This window comes from Harmonia axyridis, chromosome 1 (assembly GCF_914767665.1).
Source record: "Harmonia axyridis chromosome 1, icHarAxyr1.1, whole genome shotgun sequence".
Lineage (NCBI taxonomy): Eukaryota > Metazoa > Arthropoda > Insecta > Coleoptera > Coccinellidae > Harmonia > Harmonia axyridis.
Genome location: NC_059501.1, coordinates 17,641,901 through 17,664,327, shown reverse-complemented (window position 1 = coordinate 17,664,327; position 22,427 = coordinate 17,641,901). Strand labels below are relative to the sequence as shown.

Sequence of the window (22,427 nt, the reverse complement as noted above, 5' to 3'; positions counted from 1 at the left end):
ACTTCATAATAGTCTTGACTAAAACCCTTTATTCACACATCAATTATATAAAATTATAAAAGTATAATTGAAATACTTGGGTAAGATATATCATAAAATATATTTATATAGTGCATAGGTACAATTTTGTCATATAATAAAGGCGAATTAAAAAATTTAAAAATACCAATTATCAAAACCGTAAGTAATTTTATATATATATGTATATTATTCTTACATCTAGAAATGCAAGGACAGCCTTTCAAATTGCTTGATGAGGGACGTAATGTAATGCTCAATCTCATAAATATCAGTAATTCTTGTGAAGCTGCTTCCTTGCAGCTTTAATTAAAGGTAACAAAGACATCAAATCTGCTCTGTCTTCCAGGAATGGATGTTCCAACAATTCTTCTGCAGTAGCCCTCTTATCCACTTCAACTTGAAGGCACCAATCGATAAAACTTCTCAGGTTCAGGGACAAACTGTCCCATTTTGTAATTTTTGGTCTACCATTAACAGTAATTAAATAAAGGGCTCTGAGAGCAGGTTCTCTCAAATAAGGTGGTTCGCCATCCAACATTTCAACTATCATAATACCTAATGACCAGATATCCACTTTTTTACCATATTTCTGTCTGGTGACAACTTCTGGAGCCATCCAATAAGGTGTTCCGACCATAGTTTCTCTCTGTTCATTCCCAATCACATGAGCACAAAAGCCAAAATCACTCACTTTGACTGAACCGTCCATGCCTAACAAAATATTATCAGACTTCACATCTCTATGGATTGTTCCTCTAGAATGTAGGTAATTGATCGCTTGTAGCACCTCATAACAAACCGCAGCGATTTGAGTTTCTTTCATGACTGTCTCTGTGACGACGTCCGTCAATGGACCTCCATCACAGAGCTCCATAATAACCCACAAGTGCTCATCATACATTACAAAAGCTTCAAGGAAGTTGACTAAATTTTTGTGCTTGAAATTTTTCATGATTCGTATCTCACTCACTAACAACTCTTTTCTGGACTGCTTCTTCATGTCAATATCTTTAATTGCAACAGTTTGTTCAGTCCTGAGATCGGTCGCTACAAAAACTATACCAGAAGCACCAGAACCAAGGTCCTTATTTGTTTTTAAGTAATATTGGTTTGGGTCTCCAGGGTTACATAACTTCCTCAATTCTGCCATGTAATCTTCATCAGTCATTCCAGTTTTTCTTCTTATAAAACTATCCTCGCTTGTGTCTGATTTTTTTCTTATTTCTACCGTTTCATTAATACTGAGGTTTTCTATACTTTTAGCTAAATTCTTGATTTTCATTAAATTTTGTTCTTCTTGTTTCGTTTTTGGTGTTGTGCAGAAAGTTCCAGGCCTGAAATGGATTCAATTAAATTATACCTGCATTGACTCAATAAACAAAAAAGCCATAAAGCTTTTGATTGTAGAAGTTAATCTTTGTTGATATTTTCAAGAAAGACTGAATGATATCAATTCCAAATTTATTTGTTCAAAGGAAACTATTTCTTATAGGAATCTTTCATCTAGGTATCAACTACTTATACATACTAAAGTCTATAACAAAAGGATGAAAAATGCATTGAGAAATCAATGAATGAATCTATACAAAATTATTTAAACTGTTTCAGAATATTAGCTGGAAACAACAAAGATAATAGTTATGATATTTGAGGTCCAGCAATTGAAGCTTACCTGGTGTTTTCATATTCCGAACATGAAGATAATATTGATTCTCTACTAGTATGGGCCTCTTTTGAATTCTCAAACCTACTTATCTCTTCAGATTCCTCATCAATATAATTTTCGGTTACCAAAGGCTTGAATTGAGGGGTTGCTTCTTGTTTTTTCATGGAGTAGTTATAGTATCGAAGCACTTGTCTAACAGCAACTGGATTGTTTTCCTGCTCCTCTTTGGTGATTTGCTTACCGATTTGTCGGCACCATGCAGAAGGAAGGCCTTCCAGTAATCCATCTTTGTTAACACTAACATGGATATCATGGTTAACATTTGTTGGAGCACCTATGACTGCAACTGCTGGACTTTCCTGATGACTCTTCTTTTTGAAGAAAAACATTTTTGTACGGTTTGACTTATATAAAACTAGCTCTATAGTAGAATTAATTAGACACTAAGAATTTTTGGTAGGATTTCGTTGAAAGAATCACATTTGAGCAAAAATAAACATTTCAGATGACAACACCCTCTAATTGACAATTATCTAGTTGTTCTGTTGTAGTCAACGTCTGACATTTGTAAAATAGACATCACACATAGCATAGATGCACCAATCAGGGAAATTTCTCCAATGACAAGACTTCTGTCAAGGTTTGGCGCGAATATGAAATCAAATTTCAATTCACCAAATAGTTATGTGAAATTAATATGAGTGGAAAGTTGCACTTATAGTTAAGTACCAACGTAATAATCCTACACGGAATCATTGGTTGTTTATCTACAGATAACTGTGGCATTACATCATTACATTCGTTACAGAAATATTTGGTAATTTTATTTGAAATCCTGCTTGAAATGTCTAGTTATACATTGAACATGAAAGCTTGAAGTTGCTTAATGCATTAAATGTTTTTATACATCTACACGCAAAATCTTAACTTCAACAGATATGTTGTTCCTGAAATATTGATTTTTTTCGATATCCTGTCAAGAAGGACTACTGACTCATATCTCTCCGCCCACCTGACTGTAGAGTTGTGATTCTTCTTTACCACGCATTGTTTTCAGCTTCTGTATCAAAGGCATAGAAATGGGGGCGTATTGGGGGTAATTAGCCCCCCATTTTTTCCAAAATATAAATTTTCAGAATTCTCGCAAAGACGAAAAACGAAAATGTTTCCATGCAATGAACCAATAATCATTTTATTTTCCTTTAAAATCGACACGGCAGTAAAAAATCGGACTATTTTACGGTTTATAAGTTTATTCGACTTCAAGACGAGTACTTTTATTGCACTACGAGCACGTCTATATCCGAGGTTTATTATTTTCCTTTATCCGTTTTGTCGGCGTCGCCCCTTATTTGCCATCTGTGATTTTTGCATTCGTCATCGGTATACACTAACCCGTTGTTTTCGGTTTTTTGTATCATTCTCGTCACAAAATTTCAATACTGATGTGTTTATAAAAGAACTGAACTGTGTTATACAATTTATTGTGTTTCATTAAAATTGCAATTTAATTGTGCATATATCAGTTTCAAATTGATTTTATATAAACAGTGTTTCTAAAATGAAGGTACGAATGAAAATGACAGATTTCTCGGATCACTTTAAGAAAAAAAGTCTTATAACATGAATCCGCAAACGCTTTGTTTTTGAGATACCGGTGCCAAAGTTCAAGTTTTTTTCTCATAGCACCTTTCCTTTTCAAGATATTCAGATTGCAAGTTTATGGGACTTTTCATTCCTAAAATTATCCAAAGAATCTCTCATTTTCCTTTGTAACTCTATTTCAGGGAAACCCAATATACCTAAGAATAATCGAATTGGTAATAGAATTTTTTTTTGAGTGATTTGGTTCCAACTTCGTTATCAAACCTCTTTTTCTCACATTAAGATATGAGTAAACGTTGTTGTGAAAAAAATTTTTTGATTACTCCCCCAAGAGAAGAAAAGATCTACCACCCTTGTTCTGTTTATCATGTTTTTGTCACTTGTAGATCTCACTCCGTCTATATCACGAGTCCGAATAAATTTATATTATTAACGAAAATATTTTTTGTAAGTGTGCATGTGTTTTTGATTTTGTATTTAAGATTTATAGATATCAAGGTCGAAAGGTAGGATAGGTGCAAATCAATTCACTTGCACTAATTTTGCCTTGCCTCCTCTCGATGTGTAATAAGAGAGTTTTTTCTATTGATTGTATCACATTTGTACTACACATAAATAAATAAATTTTCTGCGATCTATTCAGGAGAGAAGAGTAAGGTCATCTGGAGGGGTCATAACACTTTATCATTATACTTGACAACTTCTGGCGGTTTATCCATACCGCAAACCACGAGAAGAATTCTATAATATTATATTATAGAATTCTTTCCTAGAAAATGGAACAGTGTCGTTTGAAATACGAATTTATTCAATTAGTTATTTATAATACAAGTGCAGAAGGCATTGATATTCTTCCACGAGTTCAAAATTCAAAAACGAGCCAAGAAGTGGCGAGTTTTTGAATGAACGAGTGGTAGAATGAGCCTTCTGTACGAGTATTATACATTGTTTTCTCTAATTCATTGCATTTTTATTGAAATTAATGAAATATTTCCATGAATATCATTTAGTGATTTTTGCCTTGAAAAATTTTGGTTGGCAGAACTGATTTCTTTAAGGCAAATTGATGAATTGACAGATAAAGCCGTGGCGGAATGTTCGGAGTACCAACATATAAACGAATTTATTAAACATACACTTAAACTACAGAGGTCATCTCTCTCAGGCTCAAACGATACTTTCTGTCTCCATTTCCTTTATTTAGCGAAGCATTTGAATTCTAAATAGAATCTCTGTTCTCACAATTACGAGAATATGAGCCAATTTCACCAAAATTACTGTGGTGTCTCCTTGAAATGGCCTTAAACTTTTTAAACGTCAGAACAGGCATCATTATGCATTAGTGAGTTTATAGATGTAAATCTCAACTCTTCTGTAGCAATAATAATAATTATAATAAAATGTGCTTACTGTGAATTGTGGAGATGAAAGTACCTATAGCACTGTTCTATTAAAATCAGCAATTATGCCGTCTGAGACCTCTTTTCCCTACTTGCTGGAAGGATTATGAAAATACACTCATATTACATATTCTTTATTCTCATACATGTCCCATACATTAATGCAATTGAATATATTTTACTCCTAACATTTTTAAGCTATAGGATAGGACTTTGACTAGAAGCTATACGATTTAATAATATAGAAATTTCAAGTGACACTCGTTTTTTTCCAACAAAATATAAAGTTACACTTCATCATCTATCATATCTACAGGAATAGAGCAATTCATTACTGTGCGCTTATAAATAAAAAAAATAATACGATTATAAATTAGGAATTAAATAAATAGGAATAATTACGGTTATTTTATTGTGAGTGAATATAAAACTACAATAAATTGTTCTATTACATCTGCAGATACGAAACCTTGTTGGGCAATCAACAGTTTATTCTCTTCTCCTTTCCACCTATTTATTTTTTTTATTAAATGCAATTTTCGAATCTTGAGGATTTACATCTGTTAACAAGAAAGGAGGACGAATAAGAGCATTTCATCGAAATGCCTGGAGATTGACCTAACACCATTTACCAATTCGAAAATTTTCTACAAACCAGGTGTCGCACGTATTGTGAAAAACCTTTCAAGGCAAACTTCTTATAGCACCAACTTACATATATAGTCAACAATATTTAATTTATTGTATTGTGTACCATTCAAAAGCTCGATCACAAAAATTCATGGGTTCATTGAGTTCAACCATACTCCATCATGCAAGAAACAGTTTTTTCAACTTTTGTTCTAACCACTATATCTATATACGACTCCGATTCTTCACTCTAATTCCTTTGCTAGAATAATCCGATATATTTCTTGTGTGTTCGTTATTTTTATTCTATAAGTGGCACTTGGATGTATGAGAATTAGTTTTTTGCACGTTGGTTCAACTCAAAGAAAAAGAGTATAACTACAAACAATAGTAATTCTTCCAGTTTGAAACAAATAGCCGGATAACTCAGTACTTGATAGGCCATATAATTGTTGAAACAATTTGATCAGTTCCCAAACTGTTCAGAAATATATGCTGACGAAATTCAAGAAAAATCGATCACATAAATGTTATATTACACAGAAAAATGTAACATTGAAAGCTAAAGAAATAATTATATAGTATAAGCATTAATGAACAAAAAATCAATTCAAACCGATCTGCTAATCAAATTTCAGTAAATCTTATGGATGATGCAAGGAAGATTGTCTATTGTTGTTAATGCTATCTATTTAATTATTTCTTGCAACCTAAGCTATTGATCTTATTAGCTTAAAGTTTAAATTTCGAATTGATTCTATTCTAATTTTCAAAATTTAAGAACCGACATCATAGTCCCAGAACACTGAAGTTCACAACATTTAAGTTTTTCAATAAATTCAAAGTATTCTAATTTTGTCTTGTTCTTCCTTAAAGAACCAGTCTATGGTACCAACGATTAAATTCTCAAAACTACCTAACTTTTAACTTGGGTCTATGCTAGGCGTGTGAAGACTGCTTTAGAGTAAGTTAATTATAATTCATTAGGAGGTACAAACAAGGAAGATATATGGAATATCTTGGCTTTGAATTATGATATTAAAATGGACGTTTCAGAAATGGATTCAGTGACTTTTTGCCAGTAGCGTACCATGGATTTCGTTGCGTTCAATTCTGAGAAGGAGATTTTAGAAATCGATTTGCTGATGGGTGAGACGGTGCTTTAGAATTCCAAGCGGTAGGCTGAACATGATGTTTCGTGGTCTTGTAGATTTATGGTACATCTGCTGGCTGACGGTGAGAGGTCAATCTTGTATTTCGTCAATAATTCCTCGTTTTCAGCTACCCAGTAGCCCAAAACGTCGGTGTCGTATGTTGGAATGATGGTTACTTCTGCAAAAAAAGTAAAATGTACTTATGTTTGAGTCTGCACTTTTATAAATACTTTTTGATTCATGTTATAGCGAATGGAGGTTATCGAATAGTGCAATATAATCTCAGTTATTAATTCACAACATACATATAGTCAGTTCATCTTAGCAGTGCCAGGACGTCCTTAGACCTTTTCCAGAATTGTTGTTAGACTGTGGGTTTTTTCAAGTTTTACCATAAAATTAACATCAATTTGTAGGAGAAATATTCTCAGTGAATAGTCTATATCAGCTTCAAAAATAGATAACTAGTTGTATTGCCATCTCGTCTCATGTATTTTGTTTTAGTGAGATGCATTTTTCAGTTCTAATAGGTACCCAAGGAAGCTATGAACAAGATTATTGTCACAATAAAAATAAATTTCCAATTCAGAGTTTATATTAGAGGCAATGAATTGAGATTGAAAGAGATTTTTGAAAACACTTAACCAGTTTTCTGTAACAACTCAAAGATCCAAGCTCCAAGCTAACAGAAAAGTTCAACTCAGCTATCAATCAGACAAAAATGGGGTCATACATAGATTAGATGCATATCGATTGGCTAGAGAGCAGAACTGCTACCACTTTAAGATATCTGACATATTCCTGAACCTACAGAAATTTTCAGATCCAACAGGTGTTAGTCTTGATGCTCCATTGCAAGTTTGTCTTAACAGAGACAATTAGTTGCATCTTAGAAGATGTGTTATGGTATAATCTTACTCCTTAGCTAGCAAAAAGCTATGCCATTAAAATTCCACAAAGTTAATACTTTATTTTGATCGTACCGAAGAATGGTCTCTAATGGCCGTTGTAGAGAATGTTTTGTAATCAAATTTTGGCGGTATTTTATTCCAAGGTTTGTCATGAACTTGCATCCAATTAGTTCAGTATTTTTCCATAAAAACGATAAGAAATTAATCTTGTCTATAGCAGCAGTACACTAAAAATAAATGAATATTGCCGAACGAGTGAGATTAACTGAAATAAATAAGAGATGGAACATGACTCTCTAACTGCCTCCTAGTCCTATCACATTATCAATAAATTGTAAATATGACTCTTTCAGTCGATTTTCTGTTGATCCCATGATAAAGCCCCCAATTTATATGTATATTTTCGAGAACATAAGTTTATCAAAATTATATATTCAAATATGATAATCCTCCCCTATGTGACTTAAGAATTCTGATCATAATATACTCGGTGACGTTAGAAGAACTGAGTAGGTAGGTATTTCAGAAAGGCTAAACGTGGACGCAATGGAACAATCCAAGAGCTCGAATGTGGAGGTATAACACACGAATGTTAACAGATCTAGCAATTTTTTAAACCATCGTTGAGCAATTTGACCTGTAGTTGTAAAATGATCTCGTAGAGTTAGTTGCCCTAAAACTGGTATACCACGATTGTGCTGTTAATTTTTTGTGTGTTTCCTAACGACAGTAGGAAAACACACAGTGGGGATGCTATTATCTCCTACAAAAAAAATTTTTGTAGGAGATAATAACGGGTGTTTTTTTCGAGGTATATAACTTTAAGTTGGCATTACTGTTCAAGATGGCGACCGATTTAACAGCTGTCAAGTGATTTATTCTCAGTTTGGTTTGGCAATTCATCATGAATAGACTCACGCCTGAACAACGCTTACAAATAGTGCAATTTTATTTCGAAAATAATGGTTCTGTGCGGAATACGTATCTCGCACTATGTCCATTTTATTTTGTTTAGCGATGAAGCGCACTTCTGGTTGAATGGCTACGTCAACAAGCAAAACTGCCGCATTTGGAGTGAAGTTAATCCTCAAGTGTATGTCGAAACACCGTTACATCCAGAAAAACTGTCTGTTTGGTGCGCTTTATGGGCTGGTGGAATCATTGGTCCGTACTTCATCAAAAACGATGATGGCCATAACGTTACAGTCAATGGTGATCGGTATAGAGCCATGATTACTAACTTTTTCATTCCTGAATTGAATTGATGTCCAGGAGCTGTGGTTCCAACAAGACGGCGCAACATGTCACACAGCTCGTGACACAATCGATTTATTGAAAGACACGTTTGGTGACGCCTAATTTCACGTTTTGGACCTGTGAATTGGCCTCCAAGATCTTGTGATTTAACACCGCTAGACTACTTTCTGTGGGGCTATGTAAAGTCATTGGTCTATGCGGATAAGCCACAAACCCTTAACCATTTGGGAGACAACATTCGCCGTGTTATTGCCGATATACGGCCACAAATGTTGGAAAAAGTAATCGAAAATTGGACGTCCAGATTGGACTACATCCGAGCCAGCCGTGGCGGTCATATGCCAGAAATCATATTTAAAATGTAATGCCACAAGATTATCTTGCGGATTAATAAAATTCATGTCAATCGAATAATTCATCGTTGTTTTATTGCAATTTGAAGTTCTATAGCTCTCAAAAAAACACCCTTTAGTATCCACACTGCGCCCTTACAGGCTATTTTGGATCAACAGGTAGAACAAGTTCAAGAAATGATTTATTCTGACTTCTAATATCAGCGAGTATATCGATGAGTTTGATATATATCGTCGAGTGTTACGATATTACAAATGATAATAAAACATAGTTAATTCTCACCTAAATCTTTATCTTCCCATGTCTGTTTTGCCTCAAGTAGAGCGTTGTAGACCTCTCGACTGGGTTCGATGCCGGAGAACACATAATACCTCGCCCTCACCCTCTTGAAGAAGTCAACATAGGCGTAGTTCGAATTTCCGTGGTGGGGTACGTAGGTGAGATCGACATAGACAGGATTGATCTTCTTCTTATTTTTCGACGGTGACTCTGACCTGGCTCTATCGTCGTTTATCCTGTTCTTTGCCATAACGTTCGAAGGCAGCTTCTTTTCCTTCTTCGGCGTACCCTTCTCATTTGGAGGGGCGGGACTTGGTAGACCTAGGGGTTTCCCCCACGCTCCTATTGGATCTTTGTCGTCTTTACCTCCGGGTAATTCTCCGTAGAAGCTGGCAGTCATGGGGTCTTGAGCCGGAGCAGCGTCTGTGGAGAATTTTTTGCCTTCGAACTTCGCCTTGGTGAGGTCGTGCAAGTGCGTGAGCGGTACCTCGGATCTACCGGAAGTGTCGTCTCCATCATCTAAGACGTCATCATCATCAGGAAGAGCACCATAAAATGACATCATCATGGGATCTATTTGTTCGGAAATTTTGTGGTGGATTTGAGACTTGACATCTTCAATGTAATGATGAGCATCGGCGGCAGAAGTGTCTTTTTGGACGTCTCCCTTCGAAGACTCCGCTTTTACAGGCACATCTGTGATATGTTTGTCGATTTCATGTTCTTGTGATGAAAGCCTATTGATATCTGAATCCTCAGGTTTGATATGAGGTTTCTCATTTACTTCACTCTTACTCTCGTCTGGTTTTTGGTCTACAGTCTTCAAATCGCATTTTGTAGTGGAATCTTTACCTTTATCATCAACGAAAATTTCAACATCTGATATAGATAATTTCTTTTCTTGACTAGCCCCTAAGCCTAAATGGGTCTGTACATCACCTTTGCTAATATCACAAGTCTCTGAAATATCACCAGATTTACCTAATCCTAGAGTTCCCATCAAATCACATTTACCCTTATCTACAATCTCACACTTTTTGAAAATTTCTTCTAGAGGACTACTTTTATCCGAATCAGACACTTTAGAGGTATCTTTCAGTATACTACTTTCCACACTTTCTTTCTTCTCAAGTTTTGGTTCTGCTTCTTTGGTCTTCTTATCTTCCTTTTTACTTCCAAATAAGCCTCCAAATAATTTTTTACCAGCATCGAATACATCTCCTACCGCATGTTTCACTTCGGCCTCAATTTCTTTTCCAGCCGTAACAAGAGTTTCTTTCTCTTTCTCAAGGTCCTGTTTAATGGTACTCATACTTGATTCAAGACTTTCTTTAGTTTCATTCAAAGCTTCTTCTACTTTGTCTTTGGTATATGTGATATCTTTCGATATACTCTCCTTTGTTTCCTTCAATGCTTCCTCCATCTTGTCTTTTGTATCTGCGATATCTTTCGACACACTTTCAGCTTTTCCTATTATTGCTGTTTTGGTCCCATCTACTTCGGCTTTCAGTTCAGAAATTTTTTTCTCAATTTCATCTTTACTTTTCCCTACTAACATATCAGACTTTGTGGCTAGTGTTGTTCCAACCTCCTCCAATGTAGTCTTAGTGTCTTCTTTTAGAGAGTGACTTGTGTCGTCTACTGCTGATTTTATGGAATCGACAATGTTGGATGTTGTAGATGATATCTCTTGTTCTAAACTTTTTTCGACTCCAGTTAAGCTTTTGATTTCATCCCTTATTATATCAGAAATATCACTCGTGAGAGAATTTGTAAGTTTGTCTTTCTCTTCAGCAGCTTTCGCGATTTCTTTTTTTACATCTTCAACATCTATATCATGTTTTATAGTCTCAAATGAAAGCTTTGCATCTTCTTCCGTGTTTCCTGTAGCATCTTTGAGAGTATCTTTTATTTCATCAGTGTAAGAAGATATCATATTTTCAGCTTTTGTTTCTAATCTACTCAGGAGGGAATCCTTCTCGTGTTCCAATTCAGATTTTTCATCTTTATGCGTTTCTTCTTTTGTAGCGATTGATTGAACGGGTTTTTCTATTAAATTTGATAAACTATCTGAAACTACTCCTGCGGACGATTTCACATCATGAACTAAATGTTCGATAGATGTTTGAGCTTCCTTTATACCTGCCTCCTTCTTTTCCTCTATTGTTTCTATTAATTTATCCCCTTTCTTTTCAACTGATTTTCCAAGATCGTCAATATTTTCTTTGGAATCACTTATCAATTTGGCGAGTTCATTCTCAATTCCATCTTTGATATTTATCAAGGCTTCTTCTGACTCGACAACGATATTTTCAACTTCTTTTTTCAGTTGCTCACCATTTTCATTCACTGATTTTTCTACGTCTGAAATCACATCCCCAACAATTTTATTAGTTTCTTGAGTTATCCCACTGAAGTCTGTTTTGGCTGTTTCAACTATCTTGTCATCGAAATCTTTAGATAATTTCCTCTCTTTGTCAGTTAATTCCTTCTCATTTTTTAACGTAGGATCAGTATGAGTTTCGATTCCTTTTTTCGAATCAGAAACTGTTTTATCACTTACTTCGGTTGATATGTGGATATCATCAACTTCTAATACTTTTTCGATATCCTTCGTAGCATCGCTTATTAAAGAAGTAATAGAGGACTCCTTGATATCGTCCATAAGTTTCGCTTTTGTAGGATCCGTTGTTGTATCATGACACTTATGCTCCTGATCAGTAATATTCCCTACTTTATCAGCCTTTTCCAAGTCGTCTTTCAATGATGGATAAATTTGTTTCGTTATTTCACCTCCTGATGACAAAATACATTCTGTTATTTCATTTTCTGATGGATCTTGAACATGTATTGAACTTTTCGTGTCACTTTGTTTTTCTTCTGGTTTTGGTTTTTCTATTTTTTCTTCTGTGTGCTTGAGCGATTCGGCTAAATTTGAGAGTGCATCTCCTAATGTTTCCCTTAATGGAGCTGCCATCTTGTCCAAAGTATCTTCAGTCTGTTTCACAAAAGAGTCTTTAGCTTTATCAGTTTTGTCTATGGTATCACTCAGAGCTGAAACGGATTCTTTTAATTGATCAGAGACAAAATGTTCAGCTTTTTGTTTCTCCTCAACTAATGTGCCTACCACTTTTGATTCAACATCTTCGATTTTATGTTTCACTTCATCAATTTCTGTCTCTACTTTCTTTAACCCATCATCGATACTAGTTTCCACAGCTTTAACACTATCAGTTATTGTTTGGCCTAGAGCTTCACTTACTTTTGATGCTCCTGAAAAAATACTACCGAAAACATTTCCAATTTTGTCAGTGATTGTTTCCTTTATATCTTCTGCATCTTTAGATACATCTTGCAAGGTTTTAGATAAAATTTCTTGAACTTCACTTTGTTTCTCTTCGTTTTTCTTATCGCTGAGTTTCTCTTCTTTTTTCTCATCACTAGGTTTGTCTTCTTTATTCTCATCACTAGGTTTGTCTTCTTTTTTCTCATCACTAGGTTTGTCTCCTTTTTTCTCATCACTAAGTTTTTCTTCTTTCTCACCTTTTCTCACTGCTTGTTCTATTTGATCTTCTAACGTTTTCACTTCTTTCGTCAAGTCTATATCTGGATAGATTGATTGAGTGGAATGAGCTGCTACGGTATCTGATTTCACTGATCCCTCTAGAACACCCTTTGAAGATTTAGTTATTTCTTCAACAACAGCTTCTTTCTTGGATTGTCCATCTGTTAACTCTTTCACAGTCGTCTGATCAGAAATGGTATCTAGAATAGATGACGACTGAGATAGTTTTCTGGACATATTTTCTGGGGAAGATCTTCCTGAACTTTCTGAACTTCTTGAGAAGATTATAGTTCCAGGGGGGCATATTTCAGTTTCTTCCCCTCCATCTTCACTTGATGCTGTTACTAGCATTCTATGGACAGTCCCTGAATCTTCGGGATCCTCTGAACTTTCTTTTGTGTTATCATCGTGCACAAAGATGCTGGATTCTAAATTTTGTAACATTTTTGACTCTTTGTGTTCAGCTCTTTCCATTTTTTCTAATTCCTCTTCTATATCATTTTCCGACATTGGAGAATCACATGTTGTTATATGTGTTTCTCTAAGTTCAGTCGTATAAAGTGGTATTTGTTTGTGGAATTCCTCCAGTGGAGCATCAGATTTTAATACTGTAGCTACACTAGCTACAATTTTGGCAACATCTTGTTCGCGTTCTTTTGGTGATTTCCTTCCTAATTCTGCTTTGTCTATATCAGTTGGTAGAACTGGCAATGATGGTACAACATTGATGATTGGAGATTCTGGGGAAGACTTCAAAACAACAGATTCAGCATGTTCTGGCTTATCAGTGAGATCGATTTTGATTTTCTCAGTTTTCATTACATGTTCTTCAGATTTTGAAATTTCATGTTTACTATCTTGTATCTGCTCCTGTTCTTCTTTCGCATCTAATAGTGGTTTGATTTGTTCTTGTTCTTTATCTTGGGGTTTTTCGCCTTCTTCATGTTGTGTTTCGTCTAAAGATTTTTCATCTGATTTTATCTTCTTGTCATCAGAATCAACAATACTTTTTTCTGGCTTGTGATCCTGTTGTTTTGACTCAACTTCAACATCTCCTATGAATTTTTCTTCTGTTAGACCTCTTTCTTTGTGACTATGTATTTTTTCTTGTTCTAAGAAGCTGTGGATTTCACTCAATGGTACGGTTGTGGGAGACTTTTGGTCCCTAGCATCATTTGACACATCCGAGGAAACTTTTTCGTTAGAGTCGCAAATTTCTTTCTTTTCATCGTGTTTTTTATCTGTGGACCCTTTTTCAGTTTCGGCTGTTTCATGATCCTGTTTCTCAATTACATCAATTTTTTCTATTTCTTCTAGATGTTTCTCATCAGATTTCTTCTCCTGAACGCTTTCAATTTTGTCTTCTTTCTTTGGCAGGAATTCACGGTTTAAATTGATATCCTTGGCTTCAGTTTGTTCGGTCAAAACTGGAGCATATTTGTTATCTAGTTCTTCAAGTGCATACACTTTTTCTTGAGGTATTGGTTTTTCTACAGTTTTATCTTGAGTTGGTGATTCATCTTTGGAGTAATCAGTCTTTTCTTCATGTATTTCGATTTCTTTTTTCATTTCTTCCTGCCCTGCCGACGGTTGTTTTGTGTCTTGAATTGGGGATGTAGATTTTAGTTCAGACGTTGCCTCTTTTTCTGGAGCCTTTTGATGTTCTTCACTCGATAATCCTTCTATTTGAGATTTTCTGTCATCGTTGATCTTCTCGTTTATTGAAGATTCTTCTTTGTTAGGTTGAGTTGAAGATGGGCTAGGTGTTCTTTCAACTTCTGTTATCAATTCTTGAACGTGTTTAACGTCAGAACCTACAGGTGATGCTGTTCTCGATATTTTTTCAGTTGATTTTTCTTGTTCTTCTACAGATGGACTCACTATGTCATGTCCTTGTGGTTTTTCTTTCAGCAATTCTTTTTCCTTCTTCTCAGGCAATTCATCAGTTATACTTTCATTTATATCTACTGTTTCATCACCTGTACCACATGGAGTTAGATCTGGAATTGAAACATTACTAGATTTTACTGAAATTATATCCTTCTTTATACACGTTTCTTCACTTGTTTCTAATAGTTCAGATATGTGTTCTTTTTTAGAATCTGCCTTTCCATCTTCAGCGAATTTTTGTGGTTTTTCCTGGTTAATATCAACGTTTGTAGATGTTTTTGCTGGAGAAATAGCGTCAGTAGAAATTTCTTTCCCTTTGTTATCAGTATCCGTAGCGGTATTTTTGTTTTGTGGAGAATCATCATTAGCAGATTTGTCTTCGAAATTATTGGTGATGGTAGCATTTAGATCAACTTTCTCTTCATGAATTGAATCTTTTTGTTCTGGTTTTGTTAGTATTTTTTCATGAGTAGTAACCATGGTGGATGTTTCTAGAGCAGAAACAACATCGGCAGCTTTTTCTTTCGTATCAATGGTGATGCTAGCTGATTCTTGAAGTATTTTCTCATCAGTTATGACTTTGGAAGATGTTTCTACTGGTGATGTACTATCAGCATATTTTTCTTTTGAGTCGAAAGTGATGGCAGTGCTTAGTTCGTCTTTCTTTTCAGGAATTGAATCTACCCTTTCTGATTCTTTCGATTCTGGAAGTGCTTCCTTTTCAGGAATTATCTCGGTGGATTTGTTCACTGGAGAAATGGGAGCGCTCAGATCAAGTTTATCTTCATGAATTGAATCTTTTTGTTCAGACTTTGTTGATTCTAGAGGCTCTATCTTATCAGTTGTAACTGGGGTATCTACTGAAGAAATTTCTTTATTATCAGTACTCAATGAAGGGCATGTTCCTATTGGAGATATGCCATCAACAGATTTCTTTTTGGAGTCTGGAATGTTTGGTTCGTCTTTAATTTCATCAATTGAATCTTTTTCTTCAGATGTTGTTGGTGCTTGAGATGTTTCCTTGTCAGAAGGAAGTATGGTGGATGTTTCTTCTGCCGTAGAAATGCCATCAAGCTTTTTTTCTTTGGAATCAATGATTTTATCTTCCTCTTTTTGTATAGAATCCTTTCTAGCGGGCTTTGGAGGTGCTTGAGCCGTTTCTTTATCAGTAGTATCTAAAGTGGATGTTTCTACTGCAGACATGCTATCAACACTCAGTTCTTTCTTGTCAAGTGTAGTAGTTGTGCTTAGTTTTTCTTCATCCTTATGAATAGACTCCTTTCTTATAGTTTCTGCTGATGTTTGAGGTGTTTCTTTTTCAGTCGTGACTGTAGTAGATGTCTCTGCTGAAGAAATGCTGTCAGGAGATCTTTCTTTGAAATCTGTGGTAATGGGAGTACTCGATTTTTCTTTTTCAGTTTCTATGAGAGTTCCAGTGGTTTCTTTATCTGAATGAATAACACTGAATTTCCTCGTTAGGAAGGTCTCTGTACTTTCTATCTTCTCAATTGATGATTTCTTTTCTTCGGAAAGTATTTGATCTTTCAATTCATTTTGGGGTGATTTGTCTTTCACATCTTGTATTGCATTAGTGCTTTCCTCATGTTCTATTGGTGATGTCTCATGACCTTCAGTTTCTTTTCCAGATTTAGTTTCTGAACAAATTTCAGGACTGATAGCTTTTTTAACTGGTGACTGAGATCTTCTACTTTCTTCTTCTAATTTACCAGTGGAAACTTGCTCGACATTCTTTTCAGTCGAAGTTACATCCTTAGATTTATCGACTACTTCACTACATTCACTTGGCAGTATTTTTTCATTTGGAATTGATGATTTTTTTTCAATTTCATGTTTCATAATTTCTTCTTCTATTTTTGATGCATCAAGTGCATCTTCCTTGAATTTTTCAGGTTCTTGAGCCGTACTTGCTTCCTTTTCACTCGGTGATGGCTTAATTTCTTCCTTCTCTGAATTGGTAGCGATTTGTTCTAGTGATTTGATTTCGATTTTTTTGAGAATATCCGAACTCAGTAGTTCTTGTTCCTTTATTTCTTCTGAGGTAATTAATTTTCTCTCCGGTGATTCTAGATTGCTCTCATCAGTAGATGATTTCTTTGTTTCCACGGGAAGGACTTCAGGTAATTGTTCATTTTTGAAGCTGGATTTACGTTCTGGGGATTTTACGAAGTTTTCTTCTACAGGATGTTTCTCTTCTTGAGAAGGAGAAACTTGTTTTGTTTCAGAAACCTTTATATGTGTAGCAGACAGTGTCACATCAGCTTTGTCTGCTATCGCTTTTTGATCTTCATCCGAAAGAATGAAACTACTTGAAACTACTGATGTTTTTGCAGATTGAAGGTGCTCTGTACTTGGAAGACTGATAGAAGTTTTTTCACCAATAATTTTTTCATCACTTTTTATTTCACTGCCAATTGTCAATGGAACTGCTATTTCTTCTCCACTAGTTTTTTGTTCAGTAGAGTCAATTGCACTGGGTTTCGTTCCACAAACCAACTCAACATCATCTATTACTTTTTTTGTATCTGGCTTTTCTTCGTAAACTTTTGATATTGTATCGATCGATTGCCCTGTTGGACCTGATACACTTTCTCTTTTTTCAATGGAAATATTATGTTCTTCAGTTCCTTCACGTTTTAAAAGTTCAATGTCTTCTTCTTTCTTAGATATATCACTAGCTATCTTTTCTGGTGTTTTGGCCAACTGATCCCTTTCCTTAATCGTATTTTCTTCTTCAATAATATTTTTTTCTGATTTTTCGAACTCATTATCTTTCGTAGAAGGTTTCATTTCTTCTTTTTTAATGGTTTGACTGTCATCATCAGATATCAATTTTGAATTCAAATCAGAAATCGCTTTTTCTACTTTTTTTTCATCTTTTTGTGATGTCTTATCTGTTTCATTTGTTGTCAGATCACATGTTTCAACTTCTGATTGTATATCCTCAAGAATGCTTTCTTTTTCAATTACAACATCTTCCTTTTTGTGCTCATCTTCTTTCATATTTGTTGATTGAATACCTTCTTCTAAAATTCCGACAGTTACTTTAGAAATAGATTCAGGAATACTTTTTTCTTCTACTGAGCTAGATTTTCTCTCAGGCGTCTTGATCTCTTTTATTTCACTTGGAGAAGGGCTTCGTGATTTTTTAAATTCAGTTTTAATTTGAGATTCTTTAATATCTTTCAATTCTTCAGCTTCAATTGGACCTGGCTTCCCATCAGAAGATGTTTTTCTAGAACTTGTTGGAGATTTCACTTTAACTGGTTCTTCTTGTACTTTACTCTCAACATCATGTGATGTGACCTCTTTATCTTCTTTGGATATACTTATTTTGTGTTTTTCACATATTTCATTATCATCGATTGATTTCTCAGAGTCTCCTTCAACACCATTTTCTTCAATTTTCAAATCATCTTGAAGTCTTATGGTTTCCTCATTGAGGGCTTTCTGCTTATCACTTTCTTCTTTTGTCGTATGTTTAACTTCTGGCTCTGAAACCAACTTTTCAACTTTAATTTCGTCCTCTTTCTGTTGTTTAAGAGTCAGACTTTCAGAGGGTTGTTGATTTATTCCTATGATTTTGTCAGTTTCTTCGATTTCTGATGCTTTTGGACTTGATTCAGGAAGTCTTTCTTGGGCCTCAAGTGCTTCTGCTTCGTCTTCCATTGAAATAACAGGTTCAACTATTGGATGTTTCTTACTTTCCTCGGTTTCTGTTGTTTGTTTGATTTCTTCTTCTACCTTCGAGCTTGATTTCGGAGATTTGGTATCATGAATTTCATCAGTTTTTTCTACCAAATTTTCTTTGATGTCGTCCACTTTATTTTGCTCTTCTGGGCTCAGTTTGAGCGATTTTTCTCCCTCTTTTGAAATGTCAATTTTTTTCTCTTCAATTTTAGATGTCGAACTAGGTTCTACTGGAACCTGTTCCTTTTGTTCTTCAAGAGATTTTGCTTCTTGTTCTGTCTGTTTATTCGAGCTCATTTCTTCTTCTGGAAGTTTTTTGTCAATTAGTTGATCTTCTACCTCACTTGGAGATGGACTCCTAGATTTTTCTTTTTTAGTAACATCCAATGTATCACCTATCACAATTGACTCTGATTGTTTGTCTTCTTTGACTTCATTACTGTCTTGTTCAGAAGAAAATGTTTGAGAAGCATTGAGTTTTATGTCTTTTTCTTCATTTGGTTTTTCAGTTTTCACTTCCCCGATTTTGTCTAGTGGTTTTGTGCCAATTACCTCAGTTTGTTGAGGCTGTGGTTCGATAGATGGAGATTTGTCTTTCTCTGATTCTTTTCCACTATTCAAATCAGTTTCATGTAGTGGAGATTTTTTTTGTTCGTCATCAACTTCTTTTATTTCTTCTTTTACTTTATCTTCTGTTAATTTTTCTGCATCCTTCTTTTTGGAAATGTCATCATCACAAATGTGTTGTTCTTTTTTTGTTTCTTCCTTTTCACTTTCCCCAAGGAATACTTTTTCTTGAACTGATTCTTTTCTTGGCAGCGATTTATCAACCGTCTCTTTGCACATTTCTTCTGTTGGCTTGGTTAATTCTTTGATATGCTGATTAGAATCTTTTTCGTCATCTTCATCGATTTTTTCCTCATCAATGATTGCTTCAGCTGGCATCTCTTTTTCAGGCATGAATGTCTCAGATTCAATCTCTTTACTATCTACTTTCATTTCGTTGTGAGGTTTACTTTCTGCTGTTTCAATGTGTACATCTATTTCTTCATGTAGTGGACTTTTCTCGACAGCTCCTTCTTCTTTGATACCCGATACATCTTTTTCTTCTGCTATTTTGATATCTTGTTTATGTTCAACTTTCACAACATCTGCATCTTTTTCTTGAATTATATTTTCAGCCTCTTTAGCTGCAACATGTTCTTTTTCTTCTTTATCATCTTCTGATTTTCTTGGACTAGTTAGATCTTCATCTCTGATTGGCGAATCACCATAGTGTTCATCTTTCAATTTCATCCTTTCGTGCGAATATTCAGTCAAATGTTCAACATCTACTTCTTCATGAACTGGTAAATCAGCTACTTCATCTGGCGTTTTTACGATATCTCTGATTCTCGTTTCTTTATCTAAGCGTATACCTACAACAGAAGGGATTTTGGCGAGACTTTCCGCAGTTTTAGTTGTGAAAGTTATGACAGGAACTTCCTCTTTCGTTTCTTTTTCTTTAGTTTCTTCTTTCACGTGTTTCTCTTCAATTTGATCGACTGTATCCTCTTTGATTTCATTGAGTGGTATTCTCTCATCTTCTGGTAGAGTTGGAGCTGTTGTCGTTGCTCCTGATTCAATATTAGCTGATATTTTTTCATCTGGTTGAGATTCCAGAGCCTGTTCTTTAATTTCATCGTCTTTAGAAGTTATTTTCTTATTTTCCTCTGGACTTTGTACAGACGGTTCCTTCGAAATTTCATTTTCCTGAATATCCTCTCCTTCTTCAAGATCAGTTTCTTGTTCTCCTATCCCACTTTCTTCTTGTTCTGTATCAACATGTCTATCAAGGTCATTTTTTATTTCAGAATCATCTTTTTTCTTTTCACTTTCTTCACTATCTCTTGCTAATTTGACAGTTTCCTCTTCTTTTCCATCAGCTTCACTTTCTTTTGATTCAGTCGGTTCTATGATTTCTTTTTCCACGATGAGGTATTCTTCAGTGTCTGTCTTATCTTCGATGGAAATATCTTTCACTTTACGGAGATCTGATGATTCTCCAGTTACTTTGTCACCTTTTCTGAAGACAGCCTCTAGTTCTTTGATAGCTTCTTGTTCTTCTTTAAGTTCAGCCAACTCTTGTGCTTTGAGTTGTTGAAGTTCTTCGGGAGTCAATTTTGATAAATCTTTCTTTAAAGGATCCTGATCAACAGATGGTGTGCTAACAGTGCTGGAATCTGTTGTTACATCCCTATCCAGTTTACCTTTTCTGGATATGGAATCAGGTTTGTGTGATCCATTGATTGCTCTTTTGACTGGACTTTGTGGCATCTTCATGTCAGCTTTTGGTCGTCTTGAAATAGGTTTTCTTTCAACTTTCTTAACTTCGTCTTTTTTGTCTGGTTGTTTAGATTCTTTCACTTCTTTCTTTGGAGCTGTTCGAGTCTTCGACTCTAAAACTCTCCTGTTAGTAGCATCTTTTGTACTTTTTGCTGGTGTTGCACTCGGTGATATTTTGCTTCTTACTCTTTGGTTGGTCGTTTCTTTATCTAGTTCAGATTTTCTTGAATCAATTGTCTTTTTAGGCGTAGGAGGTGACATTTTCTTTTCAGATGGTTTCGGTCGCACTCTAGAACCATTAACATCTGGTTTAGACTTTGGGATTTTTTCTTGTTTATTACTCTCTGAAATTTTGTTCTCTTCTTTCTTGGGTTTTGGCGGTTTCGATTCACTTTTATCACTTTCAACAGAACCTGATTTCCTTACTACTTTTTCTGCATGCCCATTCTGCAGACCGTTCTTTAAACTATCTTCTATTAATTTATTTTCTGGAATCTGCTTAGGTTTACTTTTTTTAATTTCAATTTTTGGCTTTTCTGGTGGGACTATCTTGTCTAGGATATTCTCTTTGGACTTGAGTTTAGGAGGAGGAGCCAAAGTTCTTTCAGTACAAACTGTGTGTTTGATACATTCAAGGTTTTTAAGTCTATCCAAACCTTCGAAAATTTTGTTTTGAGGTGCACTACCAGGAAATAGGATTCTGGTGATGGTGTCGTTAGGATTGGCAGGTCTCCATACCAAGAGGGCACAAATTGATACTATATTCTGCAAAGGTAACATACATTCCCTACTGAATTTATGATTGGCAAAGAGTTTCTGGTCATTACTATTCCATCTGAGTAAAAATTCCTTGACTTCTCTGGAGTCTTTGGCAGGATTGATTACGTACATGTCTAAAGTACCGTGCCCTACTTTATGATATAGATTTATAGGCTCGGAGTCGCGATAACACACCTGAGGATTCAGTTCTAGGCTACGGAGGTTTGAGATCAATTCTTGACCCTCTTCCAGAAGGTTAACAACTAGAGGATCCTTGTCTTTGTCACCATCAGGACTGAGATTCGATTTTCGGTTCTGAAAAATAACAACATTGAAGCTTATACTTGTTATTTCATTGTAGAAGTTTGGCAACTGTTTAATTACCAGGTACGTAAATAATAGACTCAGTGACATTGGAGTGTTATATCTAAAAGAAAATAATTTTCGTTCCTTGATTTTTGATAACAGAATAACAATAGTTGAAACATAATATGACAATATTATCAAATTTATGAATTTTGTCCTAATGTCTGTATTTTTCGAATATTGAACCGGAAATGTTCGACACATAGATGACGAATAAGTCCTCAAATTCAATTCTATCGAATGGAAGGATCTATAAACTAGAAATTTTCAGAATAGGTGAGAAATACAGTGGTTAAGTTCGTTAACAGGTATAATCCCATCAGGGGCTCCGTAGATATCATCGTTCGAATTTTTTTCCTGTTAATTTCAATACTTCCTGTTGGATTAATATGAAATACCAAAATCAAGCTTCGTTCAAAATTTCAATCTGATGATATATATATATATATATATATATATATATATATATATATATATAATATTGAAACGAAAATTGAATACTGAATACTAAATATTAGCCGAACATAACTTCTTTCA

The 22,427-nt window shown here is 34.9% G+C and overlaps 2 protein-coding genes across 2 annotated transcripts in view; both read right to left on the bottom strand.

Annotated features, from left to right (window-relative positions):
• Positions 1-9: 9 nt before the first annotated feature.
• LOC123684002 (serine/threonine-protein kinase PAK 2) lies at positions 10-2,262 on the bottom strand. The gene is made up of 2 exons (XM_045623109.1): positions 1,694-2,262; positions 10-1,355 (listed from the first exon to the last, which is right to left on the bottom strand). The coding sequence occupies exons 1-2, from the start codon at positions 2,074-2,076 to the stop codon at positions 290-292; spliced, it is 1,449 nt and encodes a 482-aa protein (XP_045479065.1). The 5' UTR covers positions 2,077-2,262; the 3' UTR covers positions 10-289.
• A 2,551-nt stretch (positions 2,263-4,813) lies between these two features.
• Positions 4,814-22,427, bottom strand: part of LOC123671043 (microtubule-associated protein futsch) — a 184,802-nt gene continuing 167,188 nt past the window's right edge. The window contains exons 7-8 of the mRNA XM_045604686.1: positions 9,281-21,839; positions 4,814-6,654 (exon numbers count right to left, since the gene is read on the bottom strand). Of these exons, the coding sequence (XP_045460642.1) occupies positions 6,485-6,654; positions 9,281-21,839 (12,729 nt within the window). The 3' untranslated portion in view covers positions 4,814-6,484. The remainder of the gene's footprint in view (positions 6,655-9,280; positions 21,840-22,427) is intronic.